This window comes from Podarcis vaucheri, assembly GCF_965113315.1.
Source record: "Podarcis vaucheri genome assembly, chromosome: 1".
NCBI lineage: Eukaryota > Metazoa > Chordata > Lepidosauria > Squamata > Lacertidae > Podarcis > Podarcis vaucheri.
In genome coordinates, this window is record NC_138759.1 from 23524231 (window position 1) to 23543663 (window position 19433).

The 19433-nt window shown below is 42.5% G+C and overlaps 1 protein-coding gene across 3 annotated transcripts in view; it reads right to left on the reverse strand.

The window, feature by feature from the left end:
- Positions 1–1608: 1608 nt before the first annotated feature.
- Positions 1609–19433, reverse strand: part of RIN3 (Ras and Rab interactor 3) — a 78492-nt gene continuing 60667 nt past the window's right edge. For all 3 annotated transcript variants that reach the window (XM_082232563.1, XM_082232564.1, XM_082232565.1), the window contains 3 exons: positions 12003–12134; positions 5996–6159; positions 1609–4929 (listed from right to left, as the gene is read on the reverse strand). In XM_082232563.1, the coding sequence (XP_082088689.1) occupies positions 4621–4929; positions 5996–6159; positions 12003–12134 (605 nt within the window). In that variant the 3' untranslated portion in view covers positions 1609–4620. The remainder of the gene's footprint in view (positions 4930–5995; positions 6160–12002; positions 12135–19433) is intronic.

Below are 19433 nucleotides of genomic sequence, written 5' to 3' on the forward strand. Positions count from 1 at the left end.
TACGGGGAACCAGGCTGAGGGTCTTCTTGGTAGTGCCACCTGCCTTGTGGAACGCCCTCCCATCAGATGTCAAGGAAATAAATACTATCTGAACATGGTTGGTATCATGTGACAACTACCAGATGAACAACTGACAGAATTAAGGGCTGAGATGTACAGAATGGTAAATGAGAAAGCATCAGAGAGACATCAGATTCAAGAATGCATCTGTGGAAGATGATGTGGCCTGAACATGAGAAAATACAGGCAAAATGGGAAACAGCAGATGATGAAATGGAGTGGATATCCACATAAGCTTTCTGGAGGACTGAAACAGACAAATTGATGTGGTTGTGATGTTGGAAGAGATGAATAGAATTATAAACAGAGACATTAAGAAACCATCTGAGATGGCAGAGAGAGGGGGGGCTGAGAGAGAAAGGGCCTTGTGAACAAGCTGACATGAACACAGAAGAAAAAGCCTCTAAGCATTTAGAGATTGGTTTGAAAAAAGAATGGGAAAAATGGGGAAAGGACTTCTCCCTTAAAACAAAAAACCTAGGATGGAGAATCACAGCCAACAGGAAATGGGACTGGAAAATTTGGAATTGGGTATGAATTAATGAAGACATACTTAGATGCCCTCTTTCCTGACAGTTTATAAACCACTTACTCATTGAAGTCATATGATGTTGCATCAAACAATTCCTATTAGCCACATCCCCGTGCATTTCCCACAAAAAGTTGAAGCACATTTGTTTGTTCAGTGGAAGCAGATTTGCTGCACAAAAGCACCAGGTCAACTAATTGCACAACCTGAATTCACTAGTATTCCCTACCACAAAACAGTGACAGTCTTGACATGATCGTACGCTTTGCCACTGCTAGTGCAATACTAGCGAAATGGAGCAGACAGGACAGAAGGGTCAAGAAGGAAGTGGTCCTTCTTCAGACAGCACCCCAAGTCTTTGAAAAGGGGCTTTATGGTGTAGAAGAGTCAGATTCAACTGAATATTTGTGCTAGTGGAAGCTTGTGCAATGGGACTCCTGCCTGCACCCTCCGCAGATCTGCTCTGGAGAGTCAGGAGAACTCACAGAACAAGACATGGAGGAGAGCAGAGACTGTTCCAACAGCACAAGGATTGCTTGCCAGGTGGAACAATCTCCATAGTACACCGCTGAATTCCACCATCAGCCCGCCAATGGCTGCTTATCCTCACAGCTATATGCAGTCTCTGGGTTTCACAGGCAGGATGCCCTGTTTCTCAAAGACATATAATTGAAATAGGTTGCTGGACTAGATGGGCCACTTACCAAAGGTGTCATGGACTTTGAAGAAGCACAAACTCTGGCTTAAAAGAAGAAACGAGCTAAGGGGAAGGCACATTTGGCAAACCCTCGCCATGATCAACTCCCACCCGGAAACCCATGTGCCCCCTGTGGAAGGACGTGTGGATCCAGAATTGGCCTCCACAGTCACCTACGGACACACCATTAAGACTGTGTTCATGGCAGACAATCTTAATTAGCTACGAGTGATCACCAAAGAAGATGCCCTAACTTCTGCAGGGACTCAATTTTTTTTTCCAGGAAGAAAAGGATTGCAGTGACATTTAAGGAAAACCGAAGCCTTTTGTATGGGATTTTAATGCCAAGGTCAAACGTTTTGGAACAGGAGCAGTTTTCTTGGAGGAACGTTAGCAATGACAACTTTTTTAAACAGCATGGCTTTATATTATAAAATCACACAGCAATACAGCATCGTTAGAAGATTTAAACAGGCAACACAGTCAGAGGATTCATTTCCAGGCCCTGAGTACGAAAGGTAGGGTGATAGCTGAGAGGCCACCCAGTGACCTTTGACTTTCTTTATTTGAGCTGTTGCAGAGGACCCAAGCAAAATTACTGCGGCGAGCTTTTGTGCCCTCCAAAGTCTTTGATTATGAACCAGACATTGCTCAAAATACATACAGTGACACAGGGAAATAAATACACATAAACAGGCATTACTGCAACAGTTTTGATAAACTGCTTCTGTATATCTAAGGTGGAGATGAAATATTTCTATACGAAACAAAAGAACACATTGTTGGAAGATGCGCTTTTTATAAAGTGACAGAAAAGGCCCTTACTCCTCAAGATATCATCAGATCAGTCCAGCACAGTAGCTGACTTCCTAAAGAACTGGTTGATTTCAAGCTCCTAAACAGCTCATGCCTCAACAGGCAGGGAGCAGTCAGTGGGTCGGACGTAACCGTCTGCTTTAGAAAATTATGGAGCAGCTTCCCAGGGTAAATGGGTGGCCAATCTGTTTCTAATGCTTTTAGACAGCTTAACTCTAACCTAGAGCTCTAGGGATAGGTTATGCCCCCAGCACACTTTTCACTGCAAAATTGTCACAGAGGTAGACCAGCAACACTGTTCTTCTAGGGCATTGTTTCCTGCACAGCAGGAAACAATGTCTGCACATCTAACTCAAGTCACTGATGCAAAATATGACCCAGCAGTCGGCAGCCCACTTACAACTTCTCTGCTCAGAAAAACTGTGTAACACATATAATAGATCATGGAAGTTGCTACAGCTAAAATGAACTGAGGGGTGGTGAGTAACAATTAATTAGCCACATGTACGAGGCCAATATTATTCACTCAGGGGGTGTATTTTTTAATATCAGAAGACTGTATGCATTGTGTGATTATAAGGCTACGCTGCAAACATCCTATGTACTGAGCTGTACAACTTACATCCAGGCTGCCTAGGTTTGTTTTTGTGGCTGCTGTACAGACTTCGAAAAGACCCCCACATTTTATCCACACAGGGTGACCAACAGCAGAAGAATATGCACCATTTATTTCAGTGGTAGCATCTCAAAAGCTGCATATGGTGTTACACAGATCCCACCACCCCAGCCCTCCAATTTTAACTCTGAACATTTTGCTTTCATTGTTACAGAACACAGAATTCCCATAACTAGCTGTTGCTTCTCAAGTCTCTCTTTGCCGCCACTTTTTCTGTGCACCTTTCTCTTCCTCTACTTCTGCCTCCCTTGCTCCGTGTAAAACTGCCTGCCCTTAAACGGTTAGGTGGGATGTTCGTGGAAGGTAAAGAGAAGTGACTTCGATGTGGATTCAAGACGAAAACATTTCCACCACACTGTGTGATCTGATTCTCGATTCTGATTTGTGTCCTTGGTGGAATAAAAAACCCCCTCATTGTTTCTTCACGTGTGTCAGCTCTGTGTCTTTTGCTTGTGAGAAAGCCACATAGAATCACTGTACCACGTGCTGCTCTGTCACCAATAGCCAATGATGCAAGGCAAAGCTGGAGAAATGGACATAATCATTTCACACGTTTCTTTTCCAACTAAATTGGTTGTGCGGAAACTCTGGTCCTCCAGATGTTTCTGAACTACAATTCCCATCATCTCTGGCCACTGGCCATGCTTGCTAGGGCTGATGGGAAGTGTAGCTTAGCAAGCTCTGAAGGGTCAAATGCTCCCTATTCCTGAACTAAATGTTACAAGGAAGAGTAGGAAAGAAATACCCAGGGGCAGGGGAGCACTCTTTTAAAAATGTCTATTTAGACTTAATTTTATGTAGGCACATAACTTTTATATCCAGGGTCTGCCCTACCACTGGGGAGGGTTAGGGGGGAAATGTTGGAGTCTTGTCAAAAGTGGTTCACATGTCACATTAAACCATAGCTCAAATTATGATATGTTTGATGTGAAGATTTGTGCTAGTATATGCTGCTCAAAAGTCTTCATGGTGCTCCTCCCCTACCCCTTATTTCCTGGATAGAGGTAAAACAAATCAGGAAAACAAGCCATTAGGTGTGAAATACCACTTATGGTTTGTTGCTTGGCTTACCAGGCAGAGGGCCTTCTCGGTAGTGGTGCCCTCCCAGTGGACACCCTTCCTTCAAATGTCAAGGAAATAAACAACTATCTGACTTTTAGAAGACATCTGAAGGCAGCCCTGTTTAGGGAAGTTTTTAAGGCCTTATGTTTTTATTATGTTTTTAGATATGCTTTAAGCAGCCCAGAGTGGCTGGGGTGTAAATAATAAAATTATAATTATTATTGTCATGATTTGTTAGGCGAGAAACAAACCATGAATACTTGGTTTGCATGAAACAGCAAGCTGGTCCCAAGTTTGTTTCCTTGGATGAGAAAGGAAAGGGCGCCACATATATTCACTTTATTATCTTTTTTTACTACTACAGGAAGGACCATTTGAATTTTCTTTGGTGGACCTTCTCTGATAATACTGATGATTTGATAACTGGATGAATTGATATATTGCCATTTGCCCATAACCACAAGCCTACCTACTTTGTACCAGGGCAGCTGGCACAAAAGTTACATCATTTGCTCACATTTTAAGGTTATGAACTGTTCAAGTCCCCCCCCCCCCACCTCCAAGAGTGAAAGCTGCTTGGAATATTCAATTTACTGTGGAAAATGAATTCTGTTGAGGAAATGCCCCAGATGAAGATTTGCATAGGCTTTCGACCATCGCCATTCTGCTCAGAAGATGCACTTTGCTGTGCTCCTGTGACCTGGTGGAGATCAGGAAGTTTTGAAATGAAAAATGCCACGGCTGTTTGGACGAGTCTGCTACAAGAGAACAGCTTTGCTGTTATAAAACATCTGGGTCCTTGATAACGGGGACCGGTGGTTCCTCTCCGCCCATCTCCTTATAAATAAAATGGAAAGTCGGCTTGGGCTCTTTGCTCAGGAGGTGGGATTTGATGCGGTGAGGAAGGGCGTCATCATCTAGCCGCAGGTTCTTGTCGTCAACCTGAACAAACAGCCCATAGTTCTGAGGCTCTGGGACTTCGAATTTCTCAGCGCACTGCTGGTTCAGCTGGTGCGTTGTTGAGTCAGTTCGGTAGGCCAGCGTCCTGGTGTTCGCCTCAGCCTCCATAAAGGAGATTGTGATGAAATCCTGGAAACAAGGAGCGTGGGTTATGTTATCCATAGATATTAAAATGACAATTGATAGATAGTGATCACTAATAGATACTGTGAATCTATCATAATCAACAACATACTATTGATGAGCAATAAAGGCTGTGAAGATGGTGAGGGGCCTGGATATCAAGTCCTATAAAGAAAAGTTGAAAGAGTTAGGTTTGTTTAGCTTGGAGATTAGATGATTAAGAGGTACCACAGCCACCGTCAAATATCCGAATGGCTGTCATGTAGAAAGTTTGAAGGAATTAGACACCTTTAGCCTGGAGAAGGGACAACTGAGGTCTAATCTGCGCTATACTTTTAAATCATGGCTTCCCTTAAAGAACTCTGGGACCCACAGTTTGTTCAGGGTGCTGAGAGTTGTCACTCCCTCACAGAGCTATAATTCTCAGAGTTTCCTAGGGAGAAAAGACTGTCCGTTAAAAGACTTTGGAAACTGTAGTTCTGTGAGGGGAGTAAGGGTCTCTCAATCAACTCTTTAAATGTATTGTGCAGAAGATGGGGACTATGAGTTGCCATGTTATGCCAAGTATTTGAGTTGGCATGTTATGCTAAGTATTTGAGGGACTCTCTCCCAACCAAGTTTTAGACTGTAAATCCCCTGAGGCCGGGGAATAGGGTATGGCGTATGCTTTGTTTACAACAAACAAAGAGTGCCCAGAATTCCTCGAGGGAAAGGCTGTGCTTTAAAGGCATAGTGAGTACACAGCCTTGGTTCTGGTGAAGAGAGCCAATATGGTATTTTATCCCTGTAGCAAAAGGGAGCTTTGCTGCCACCATGTGGTTGAAGGACAAGATGCTGAAAACTGCCTTTGAACTTAAAATTAGCTTCTCTTTCTCTCTGAAATGTATGCGTGCCACCCTAAACCACAGGCTCTCACCGCAGCTTACAAATAATAAACCAACAAGCTGAAATAAGCTAGGATGCCAATTTCATCCTCACTAAGGTGATTTGTGGCCTCTGCTTATTACATTTGTAAGTTAATGAATAATTAAGTTAACATAGATTGCTCTCCTTCATTTATTTATCTGCTAACCTGAACAGATGATCGGGAAGCCCGGGCTTTGTTAAGCGTTCTCCTTCTCTCCCAGCGGTGAATGGAATCTTGGACCTCTGAGCTCAGCTGCCGAGTGACTGTGATCTTATCATAGCTCTTGATAAGTTCTACCGCCCCATAAGTAGTGATTAAATAGTACGAGCCTAACAGAAAAAGAAAAAGGAAAAAGTTAAAGAGCCCAAACCACTTGGTCTTGATTTTGTTCTGGTTCATGCAACACAGGACCCCTCTAGACATCCTTTATATTGCGCATTCAAGTTTACCTGTGTTCATGATGCGATGGGGGAGGTTATATGTGATCATAGGATTGTAAAGTTAGAAGGGACCCCAAGGGTCATCTAGTCCAAACCCCTGCAATGCAAAATAATTTCTGACATATGACTATCCAACCTCAGGGTATGGGTCTCTCACCAACCAAAACAAATATTGCTAAATGGGAGCCAGGTTAAAAGAGATTATAAAAAGCAACATAGTGAGCCTTAACATGGCAAGGGACAATGCCAGCTGGAATGTGTGAACTGGCCCACAGCTTAGGGGAGGCAGAGCTGCTGTTACAGAGACAGTGGCAGTTCTCTTCTGCACAGTGCGGAATACACTTTGTAGATCAGAGGTGGCAAAAGGAATTAAAAGACTTCTGCCGAAAGGATGTAAGGTCTTCTGGGTAATTATCTCTCTCTCTCTTGGAACAAATCGGTTTGTACATAAGAGGAGATCACACCAATTCTCAAGAGGAGATTCAAACAGTTCCCAGCAATCCCCAAATGCTTTCTTTCTTTCTTTCTTTCTTTCTTTCTTTCTTTCTTTCTTTCTTTGATTTTTTATAGATTTTTATTGATTTAGGGAGGGGCAGCCCCTTGGCTATGCCCATGATGCCAGGAGAGGAGGGGAACCTGAATCCTTAAAGGGAGATACGATGATTAATGACTTACTGAAAACACAAATACATGTATAGAAATATTACCATCATTGGAAGTGGCCAGCAGATGGCACCCAAGCAACATACAATTCTGGAACCAACATTGGAGTTGCGGGAAGATAGATTGGGTTTACCGTTGCACAATCTGCTATTCAAAATAGTGCAAGGAACATCACCTTATCATGCAGCTTGCCACTAGTTGTACCTATTTAGCACTCCACTTTCTGGTTCCTTCCAGTTCCATCTAACTCAAGAGGTACAAACATTCCCCTTTGGCAGATGTTTTGTAAAATTCCTCATCCCAAGTATTTCCTCTCTCCATTGTTAGAGCTCTTCCCTCTTAAATAGCAATTTAGTGCCCATCTACCCATTTGCTAATAACATTGTGCTAGTTTCTTTGCACATGTGAAGTGGTGGGTGGGTGTGCTTTTGCCGTTGCAGAAGCTGTTCACAATCCAACAGATTATCTGTTATGTTTTTTACAGAATCTGGATAAGAATCTTCCAAGATCTAGCAATTCCTACTAGAGAGGTGGATCAGATCTTTCTTGAATTCTATTTGTCTGAATTATAATTAGAGTTGTATTTAGTCAGTTGACTAAAAAGGCTCAAATATTGCAATCCTGTACACAGTTTCCTGGGAGTAAGGCTGCAATCAATTGTTGTTGTTGTTGTTGTTGTTGTTGTTGTTGTTGTTTATACACCAGCCTATACCCGGAGGTCCCACTTACCTGAGAGTAAGTCCTATTGTTTCTACTTCTGAGTAGAAACGCATGTGATTGCACTGCAAGTCCATTAATTGTGAACATTTTTGCTGATTAAATTAATCAATTTAATTAATAGACTGATTGCTGAAATAATGCCAAAGCAGCAGGTGAATAAAACAGTATTTCTGAAGGAAATAATTTTTGGGTTTTTTATTATTAGGTGTTGAAGAAGAATTCTCCTCAGCAAAAGCACCCTCTTCTTGGCAAGAGAGGAAGCTGGATGAACTCTAGCCACTCAGGTTTTTTTGTAAACACTTGTCTAAAAAACAATTAATGACTTTATTTTATTTTTAAATCTACTGCCTGATAAATTAGGAGCGCCTCAAAAGCTCAAATATTTTTGGCCAATCTAACCAACTTGATGCGACAACTAAATATCACAGGCAGCCCTAATTTTGCCAGCTGTTTTTAAAGCCTGCTGTACTGCTTTTAGGGGAGGGGAATGATTTAAATAAACCCTAAATCATAAGATGCATAACTGATCACAAATTAAGCCCCACTGAATGCGAAAGAAAAAAAGTTAAGCACATAATTATCTATCCTGTTACAATCAAAGGGACTTCCCCCCATGTACGTATTTGCCTAAACTGTGTCCAGGTTGAACCCATTAAAGACAAATGACACCACCACCTGCCCACACAGAGGGTAGCAAAAGAGAGAGAGAGAGAGAGAAAATGCACCACTGGAAACATTGCATGTCAATATCTATGGATATATTGAATTCAATGGGACTTACAAGTTCTGAGTGGACACGGTTAGGATTGCACTGTAAATAAATTTGGCTGACATTTCACTGGAGAACGATATTTTCAGAAGAACGGATTGCTCTTAAAACACAGCAGCTGATGTGTTTGGAGACTCACTTAGGTTTTCCCTGAAGGGTAGCTGGGTTAGGCTGCCGCAGTGAAACAACAACAGCAAAGGACCTGGAGCAGAACAGTGTACGCTGGCAGATTTACAGCACAGCCCCACACATGTAAGCAAACCCCACTGAACTCAATGGGGCATTTACGGTGTGATGAGCTTTCATGGGGTAGATTGCACACCATCTGAGAGCTACCTGTGCACACACAGAGACAGAGGTGTAGAGCGATTAATGGCATCAACGACGAGGCCAAAAGGTCATGAAATGTAAGAGGTGCAATCTGTGACAGCCTCCCACAACCTGGAGCCCTAGACTATAATGCCCATCATCCACAGCCAGCATGGCCAATACTCTGAAACAGCTGAAGGGCACCAGATTGGGGAAGGCTGAAGTATGGCATTTCTATGCAAAATTCCAAACGTATGCAAAATAAGCACTGCAACCATTCACAACAATATCTTTCCAAATGCATGTTGTTCTGCTCCCTTCGGGGGCATCGCTAGGCTTTTATTACCTAGGCAGCAACACTGTCAAAGGGACCTATTTATTTGTGCAAGTGTCCTTGGGGATCCCTGGGGCATATGACCAGGTGGCAAGTTACTAAAGATACAGCACTTTTAATCGGTGCGACAATTAAAGCCCTCCCAGAAACTTTGGTCTTCAAAGATATACAGACTGATGAAAATAAAAAAAATCCTTCCAGTAGCACCTTAAAGACCAACTAAGTTAGTTCTTGGTATGAACTTTTGTGTGCATGCACACTTCTTCAGATACTGAAGATCTGAAGATACTGAAGATCTGAAGTATCTGTAGAAGTGTGCATGCACACAAAAGCTCATACCAAGAACTAACTTAGTTGGTCTTTAAGGTGCTACTGGAAGGAATTTTTTTTATTTTGACTATGGCAGACCAACACGGCTACCTATCTGTATACAGACTGATGTGTTGGTGGGGGAAGCAGTTCCTGAAGGACATGGAGGTGGGGGCAGAAGAGGCACTGCCTCAGTTAAAAAACTGGGTGTCCAGCCCTGCTGTGGTGCTCCTGCAAAAGCGCTCCATGAAGGTGTTTGATGCGGTTCTGTCTCTCCAACTAATCAAGATCTGGCCAAATCTAGATGGAATACCACATTTCAGGGGAGCCCATCGTATCCTATTCGGAGCTCCTTAGAGGAACAGCCAGATATATATCTTTTTTAGTAATTAGCCTTAATTATACTCTGTTGTTGTTGTCATAAATATACACTAAACTCTGCTTTGCCTGCGATGTAAGGCATAGATGGGCAAATCGGCCTATTTCTGTCCTGTGTTGCTTTCTCCTATATGCAAAATAGTAATAATAAAAGGGCTGGTCTGTCCAACCTATGTGCAGATTTTCTTTTTAAAAATCTTTTTTAAAAATCCATAACATCCTTGTAAGGCTACACAGGGACACAACATACAGAAGAAAAGGTAGCCATCTTCTCCGCATGATTCCCCAGGAAGGGACGACACATTATGATGCACAGTGGCTTCCTAGGAGGATTTCAAATGGCCTTTTTTACCACGCAGACACAATGAAGTCACTAGTTGCTCCAAGCAGCTGTAAAACTTTTTAAAAGAAAGAAGGCAGTCCTTGGACTATCTTTTGAGCATGTTGCCAGACCCTAGCATACATCAGCTCATCATATGGAAAATTCCACATATCTATGTTCTGGGCCGTGAATGGGTCTGGTGATCCGAAATGGATAGGCTTGCTCCCCAAAGCAGAGCGAATTGGAATCATTTGACATCCCTAATGGAAACATGAGAAGAGTCCTGGTGGAGGAGACCAAAGGTCTATCTAGCCCAGCATCCTACTCTCCCAGTGGCCAGTTAGACTCCTATGAGAAGTCCGCAAGCAGGAGAGGAGTGTTGTGGTCCCCTGATATTTGTGCTCCCCAGAAATTGGGATACAGAAGCATACTGCCTTTGATTCTGAGGGTAATATAAAGCCATTATGGTCAGTAGCCAACAAGAGCCTTATCCTCCAAACACTTGTCAAATCCCCTTTCAAAGCCACCCAAGTTGAAGGAAATCACTCCATTTTGTGGCAGGGAATTCCATATTTTAACTGTGTGTGAAGAAGTAGTTCCTTTTGTCTGCCCTTCATTTGTCTGCCCAGTCATGCCTTCCTCCTCAAAACCTTGAGCATAGTGTTAAGGTCACACGAAAGAAGAGAGGGGGAAAGCTCACTCAGTGCATGCAGAAGGTCCCAGATTCATTTCCTGATTGGTAGCTCTCTCTTTCTCTCTAAGCCACTATAGGTCAATGTATGAAGTGGCTCTGGTATAACAGCCCAAAAACCTATGTCACACAATCAAACTGTTGTGCAAACCAAAAGCATTCCCACACCCACCATCCAAGGGCCATCTGCTGTCATGTGAATCTGGTGCCCCCAGTAGCCACTTGTGATCATGGCTGTAGATCTCAGAAGATGAAGAATGAACAAATAAAAAAAAGTAAGGGGGAATCTTGGTGGCTCTAGGATGGCACCCTGAGTGGGACCTTCACAATCTTGAAGAGCCAGAAGAAATAGTAGTCTACAATGCATTATACATAGGGCTGCCTCTGAAGATAGTTCGGAAACTTCAGCTGGTGCAGAATTCAGTGGCCAGGTTGCTCACTGGGCCAAGGCAGTTTTAGCACATAACGCCAATCCTGGCCCAAATGCGCTGGCTGCCCATTAGTTTCTGGGTCCAATTCAAAGTGCTGGTTTTGACCTATAAAGCTTTAAACAGCTCAGGACTACAATACCTCAAGGACCACCGCTGCTCATATGACGAGACCTGGACCATGAGATAATCCTCTGAGATCATTCTTCTTTGTGTGCCTCCTCCACAAGAAATCTGGAGGGTACCAACATGAGAAGAGTGTTTTCTGCAGTGGCTCGCTGCTTATCCAATGGTCTCCCCAGGAAGGCTCACCTGGTGCCTTCATCAAGCAGCTTTAGGCACCAGGAGAAAATGTTCCTCTTTAAGCAGGCCTTCGGCTGATTGACATCCAATGCCCTTTTAAATGTGTTGTGGGAGGAGGGATTATTGGTTTGCTGTTGTTCTTATTTTTATTATCTACTTTGTGCTTTTTATATTGTAATTTTATGTTGTGAACCACCCTGAGATCCACGAATGAAGGGCGGTATACAAATTTAATTGATAATCAGAATAAGTCTCTTAGGCTGCATTTGATCCTTCTGCATACTCTGTGCAAAGTAGAAACGCTACCAATGTTAGGATGGTGGTCTTGGCAAATGTTCTCTGGTGCCAGCCCTGCCATTGGCCACCAGCTGAAGAGCAGATGTAAAGTTGGAATAAACATTTACAATTATGGTTGCTGGGCAGCTTGTACTCATTTCTGCCAGTGGTGTACCCTTGCGAACCTCCACCCTCGCTCCTCCCTCTTTCACAAAGGAGGTCTTTCATACCTTCACCCAGCTGCAGTGCAGGGTCCATGAGTTCCATCATGTACTCCACATTCAGAAGCACCTCTGGCAGGTCGCTGCGGGCGAGTACATACATGAGCACCGGGAGGAAGTCATCTGCCCCGTAAAGCTTCCCTGAAACAAGAAGAGGCCTATTCAGATAACACAACCGAGCAGGCTGAGAGCTGATTTCAACATTCAAAACCGACATGCAGTAAGAGAAGAGAAGAGAAGGCACAGGGGCCCAACAGTTGGCCGCCACCATGCACAACCTGCATTAGCCTAGGTTAATGTGCAAATCAGTCCTTCTCACATATTTTGTAGAGCAGCTGTGCTTCATAGCTGCCAAATCACAGATTAGGAAACAGGATTGATGAAGATGTAAATGTGCGAATGAATTTGCCAGCAGTACAGGTTTTCATACTCTCCCAGTGGCTTCATTACTGCAAGAAAGAACCGTATTTTGGAAATTCATATTTTGGAATGAATTGAAGAGTATGAGGGAAGCCCTGCTGGATGAGGCCAAAGGCCATCTAGCCCACCATCCTGTTTCCAACCAAATCCTGTGCTGGCTGGTCCAATGGAGCAAATACCCACACCATCCTCAACCTGCCTGCAATGAGCCTCCACATTAAATGAAAAAGTCTGATGCACAGGGGATTTCTACAGTCAGTGCTTGGTAAAAAGAAAAAGAAAAAAGCATGGTCTGGAACAACTCTGTCATGCAACTGACCCCTTCAATGGCCCAGGAGAAGCTGTGTAAGCCAATGCAAGAAAGGAGAAACGGATAGTCTGAATCTATCTTTGCATCTATCAGATGCAAATCTGAGACACACGAATGGTGGATATGCTTTAGGAATCTCAGTGTGTATGTGGCAGTTTTTCATCTACACCGTTGCACATTCCAAAAGTGTGTGTTATTTCCTTATAAACATTTTGAGAGTTATGTATTAAGAAAAATAACATCAAAAGCAACCTTCAATTTCTATTTGCAGGGTTCACAATCATTTTCTTTCGTGCACTACTATTACAGCCATCCATCTCTAAAAGACCAAATGTTGAAGGTCCTTTAAAATTATAGCCACCATGAATTTGCTGTCGTGATAGAAGATAGGCTTCCCTTTATTCTCACTGGCCACATTCCACCCCATGTTTAAGCGCACTTTAGTCTATTCAAATCAATAAGCTTAAACATGCTTAGCTGTGCATGAGCTTGTGGCCATTGGCTGGTTACAAGTATTTCCTATGAAACACATTTCCTTATATGTCAGGCAAAGTCAATAGGGGTTTTATTTGAAGCTGACGGTTATACTCAGCTGGAGCCTTATATAAATATTCTTCTGTTCCCTCATCAAAAAATAAATAAACTTTAAGTAAACTAGAGAATATATGTAGAAAGGGAAAGCCAGTTCAGTTAAAACAAAGTGGTGGAACGCTCGAGTGCTAAGACTCTCTTTATAAACAAAATCTTATGCTGTTATTAGCTGGGCTCTGTAGGTTATGAGAGTCATGTTTCCTGCTGTGCAAAAAATACACAGCCAGGTTGTCAAACATTTAAAAAGGCTTCATTGTTCAGTGGGTGTTTTGGCAAAATGTTTCCTTTCTACAGTATTGCTGTTTCTGGTACTGAGGAAGTCTCAGGTGGGTGTGGATGGAGGGCCGAATTTAGCTGCAAGAAGTAGGCATCGATGAAAGGGCAGGATCAGCAGTTAATATGGCCAATGCATTCCTTCAGATCTGGCTTAGAGTGGCCATTTATTCAGCCAGGCTTATAGGATGCTCTGACATTTTGTGCGGGGTCACTTGTATTGATCTGTTTGCTGCTGTATTGCCATGCTTTAAACCTTTCATTTTAAAAATGCTTGTGCTGGTTGTGTTATTGCTTTTATTGTTGTGAACTGCCCTGTATTCTTGATCGATGAAAGGCAGTGTATAAATGGAAGAAATAATAATGTAGTGGTTAAGAGCGGTGGACTCGTAATCTGGTGAACCGGGTTCGCTTCCCCGCTCCTCCACATGCAGCTGCTGGGTGACCTTGGGCCAGTCACACTTCTCTGAAGTCTCTCAGCCCCACTCACCTCACAGAGTGTTTGTTGTGGGGAAGGAAGGGAAAATGAGATTGTTAGCCGCTTTGAGACTCCTTAGGGTAGTGATAAAGCAGGATATCAAATCCAAACCCTTCTTCTTCTACTACTTCACTGAGAACAGTTCTCTATTCAAAGGGCTGTCCAGTTTAAATATAAAGCAAGGGGAGCAGGGAGGGTCCTGAAATTACCCATCAACAGTCAGCACCTAGACAGCAGACCAAGCTGGTATGCGCTACAGTTATACCTTTTTGGATCCCCCACCCCAAAAAAACACAATTCCCTGTATCATAAAGGGATGAACTTTTGCTTTGCTTAGAAACACTGAAAAAGGTTCTAATTCTTCTGAGTTGTAAAAAAAGGCCACCTTGAAATGAAAAGCTGTAATCACCGTACAGTGGTACCTCGGGTTACATACGCTTCAGGTTACACATGCTTCAGGTTTCAGACCCCGCTACCCCAGAAATAATGCTTCAGGTTAAGAACTTTGCTTCAGGATGAGAACAGAAATTGTGCTCCGGTGGCGCGGCGGCAGCAGGAGGCCCCATTAGCTAAAGTGGTGATTCAGGTTAAGAACAGTTTCAGGTTAAGAATGGACCTCCGGAACGAATTAAGTACTTAACCCGAGGTACCACTGTATATACTACTCATAAGTATTAGCACTTTTAAAAAGTTTATGGGACTGTTTATGAAACTATTTTACAGCTGTCTGGAACTTTCTAAAACTGTATTGGAGAATAAAACTGCAACCTTGTCTTATTCTAAGCAATAAGAAGTGTATACAAGTGTATACATTGTATACATTGTATTATATTGTATACAAGTGTATACAAGTGTATACAAGTGTATAGGTAAAGGTAAAGGTACCCCTGCCCGTATGGGCCAGTCGTGTCCGACTCTAGGGTTATGCGCCCATCTCACTTAAGAGGCCGGGGGCCAGTGCTGTCTGGAGACACTTCCAGGTCACGTGGCCAGCGTGACAAAGCTGCTCTGGTGAGCTGGCACCAGCGCAGCACACGGAAATACCGTTTACCTTCCCGCCGGAGCTGTACCTATTTATCTACTTGCACTTAAGGGTGCTTTCGAACTGCTAGGTGGGCAGGAGCTGGGACCGAAAGATGGGAGCTCACCCCGCCTCAGGGATTCGAACCACCGACCATGCAATCAGCAAGCCCTAGGTGCTGAGGTTTCACCCACAGTGCCACCCGCGTCCCGCATACAAGTGTATACATTGTATTATATGTACATTGTATGATATATGCTATGCATATTACATAATACATTATATAGTTGCAAGTACAAAAATTGCTTTACTGATTCTGGGGTGACCTTTTTTCAAAAGCTTTGGAAATGACAGATCATCCTTTTGTTTTTATTCAAAAGTTCATCTAACTAAGCTACAACATGAGGTTGTAAAAAAGTTATAACCCTAGTATGCATGTCACTGGGTCAGTTTTATCTACTATAGTGAGATGTATTTCTCTTTATAGTAATTATGTATAAGTGTGCATACAGATGTATTAGCACATGGAAATTTATGCAGATCTGAATCCTCTCTTGTCCTCTTTTTTTGGTTACACGTTTCCTCTTCTTTGGTGAAATGTTAAGTGGCCATCTGGATTGGGCCTGATGTAGAGAATTGATTCTACCAGCCAAAGTATGCATTAATCACCTATGAATTTCTTACATTAACTCTAGAAAGGTCTTAAATCAGAACGTCACAGATACCACTTTCTTATCTGCTCAGTTACATTAGGATGATATTGTTCGTAGCCTCTGTACAAGGGGACGCAGGGAACATGTAAAGCTTAAGGATGGTCAAGCTGTACTTGAGTTAGACAGAGCAACTCTTCCATATTCGTTCTAGAAGCCTAAAAAACTTATTTCTTCCTTGCAATACATCTTTACTTGATTCTCTAAACACATAATCACCACAGATTAAGCAAATTTCCTTTGCTTAGGGGAACCTGAACAAGAAAACGTAAGAGCAGCCTGGGGGATCAGGCCAATAGTCCATCTAGTCCAACATTCTGTTCTCACAGTGACCAAACAGATGTGCTTAAGAATGTCAAAGAGGAAAGCCACTATAGTTAAATAGGTAAATGTCTATGGCGCATAATAACTCACCCGCAGTCTGAAACGGTACTGTCCCCTTGGGAACAGTTATGGACCACAGGTATGAAGTTTACGGCATGCAATGCCTTAAGAGAGAATATTATGAAAATGATATACAGGTGGTACATGACACCAGTCAAACTTGCAAAAATCTATCATTTGCCCGATAATAAATGCTGGAAATGTAAGGAAACTGAAGGTACATTCTTTCACCTTTGGTGGATGTGCCCAAGGATTAAGGCTTTCTGGGAGATGATTTATAATGAACTGAAAAGGGTATTTAAATATACCTTTCTGAAGAAACCAGAGGCCTTTCTCTTGGGCATGGTCGGCCAAATGGTGCTAAAGAAGGACAGAACTTTCTTTATGTATGCCACAACAGCAGCAAGAATACTCATCGCGAAGTATTGGAAGACGCAAGATCTACCCACCCTGGAAGAATGGCAGATGACGGTGATGGACTACATGGAACTGGCGGAAATGACTGGCAGAATCCGAGACCAGGGAGAAGAGTCAGAGGAAGAAGATTGGAAGAAATTTAAAGACTATTTACAGAAATATTGTAAAATTAATGAATGTTAGAATGATGTCAGAATGAAGTTAAGTGAAGTTTAAGCAGCAATGTTTTAAAAGTGTATGAAAAATGGATTATTAACAGGCGAGAACTTAAAGTTATATTATATTAAGTTAAAGGATTAAGATAAAAACAAAGAGGGAAAGAAATTGCTGAATCAACTAATTAAATTGGAATACAAAAAAGGGAGGTGTGAGGAGGTCAGGGAAGCAAGGATATGAATATATGACATGGAAAGATTGATGTGTTTTCTTTTTAAATGTTTTTTATCTTTTTTCTGTATTTTGTATTTTTCTTTTTTCTTTTTATTTTTGTCTTTTTCTATTCTTTTTACTTATGTATTTTTTTCCCTTTGAAAACTTAATAAATATCATATATAAAAAATGAAACGGTACTGTCCCCTATCTGCCACCCCAGAATTTCTCCGTATTATTCTGATATGTGTGTATAGCAGGCCTTCTAGATCAGTCAAGAGCTAACTCTTTCCATTGCAATGCTTTTCCATGCTCTTCCTCATTTTAATGAGTAGAAGTCTTTGTGGGTTTTGCCCCAAGAAATCTAACCTTTGCTTGACATTATATGGCTGTTGTTACTAAGCTGTGTTCCCTTGCTGAGCTGTTAATAAGCACAGGTAACATTTCTCCAAATGATCACTTTGCAAATTTTGTGATTTCACCCTTGTCCCTTCCCTGCATGTATTATAAAGGCTGGTAGGCGATAACAGTTATAATATATGCATTGCTACGAGAACTGGAAATAATCAACTAATTAATCAACTAGTCAGGCACAGAACAGAACAGATGACCCTTTGTGTCCCTTCCAACTCTACAATTCTATGATTCCAATAACTCAAGATGTCTAAATAAGTCAAAAGGTACATATGGGGTACTGTATTCTGAATTTAGCCATGGAGGAGGAGGAGGAGGAGGAAGAAGAAGAAGAGCCACAATGTAGTTTCAGTTTAAGTGTCTCCAATAATTTAAATCTCTCTTCAGTGACTATATGAGAACTTATCTGCAGCTGTTTTCCTGGCATAAAGATTGGAACTGAAATATATCTACAGTGGTACCTCGGGTTAAGAACTTAATTCGTTCTGGAGGTCCATTCTTAACCTGAAACTGTTCTTAACTTGAAGCACCACTTTAGCTAATAGGGCCTCCTGCTGCTGCCACGCAGCTGGAGCACGATTTCTGTTCTCATCCTGAAGCAAAGTTCTTAACCCAAGGTACTATTTCTGGGTTAGCGGAGTCTGTAACCTGAAGCGTATGTAACCTGAAGCGTATGTAACTCGAGGTACCACTGTATAATGACATGTGATCAATGAACTTGCAGATAAAGGATGGTCAACATATGAAGAGGGGGATGATTTGGTATCAGTTCAGACTAGGGGTTTAAGAAGAAGAAGAAGAGTTTGGATTTGATATCCCGCTTTATCACTACCCGAAGGAGTCTCAAAGCGGCTAACATTCTCCTTTCCCTTCCTCCCCCACAACAAACACTCTGTGAGGTGAGCGAGGCTGAGAGACTTCAGAGAAGTGTGACTAGCCCAAGGTCACCCAGCAGCTGCAAGTGGAGGAGCGGAGACGCGAACTCGGTTCCCCAGATTAGGAGTCTACCGCTCTTAACCACTACACCACAAGAAGGCATCGATTTCTGCTCCAATACTCAGAAGTGTTTCCATTCCACTGCACTTTGGCTTCTGACAAGAACTACATTATCTGTCTCTCTGTCCGCACAAATAATTACACTGTTGCACATCATTCATTTCAAGGCAAAGGAAATGCAATGCATATCGTATGTGTAGGGAGCGGGCGTTGCTGTGAGTAACCAATTATGTATTGTTTGCAGGCTTTAAACAATAACAGCAAATAGCATCCATATTTGCAAGGCTGATTTCCATTCCAGACATGGGATGAATAAGCAAACGCTGACAATTTATGCTTCTATTTCAGACCAGAGGTGGGAGTTCACAGTTCTGAAAACTCCTCCAAAAAATATCCCTGCAAATAGAATACCAGCACAACAGAGAGAAATAAAACATCCCATCCCTTTGCTACTATGTTATGTTTGCAGGGAACTTTAAAAGAAGAGGTGCATTAAAATTGTGACACCCCTCAACTACAGTCTCAGATAGTACTGCCCATCCAACTGCCTCCTCATTTCTGCTGCAATGTGTGCAGACCAGACCAAAGCCATTTTTGTTTCATATGGAAACTGCTGTGCTCCCAGTCCTGGACAGGATACTTGAGAGAAGGGCCATAGCTTAAGAAGCAGATCACAGGCTTTGTGTGGGAAGGTCCTGTGAAGCATCTCCAGTTAAATGGACAGGTTGCAGGTGATGTGAAGGACCTCTGCTGCAGGACCATGGATAGCTGCTGACGGTCTGGGTAGACAATGCTGAACTAGGTGGACTTGGCAAAAGTCTGCTTAATCTGTTCCTAAATGGTGTACACAGCACATGCCTCTCTGACACCTCTCCCTTTTCTGCAGTTGCTTGTCCTCCCTATGACAGAGAACTCAGAAGCCTTAAAAGCCAGGCCCATCATTCTTCTGCCCCACAATGCACTGCAGACTTAGTATCTGCTCCAGTAAACATGAGGAACACATAATCCGAAGGACTGAATGCTTTTGCCTCCCACCATGATTGACATCTTCATCAAC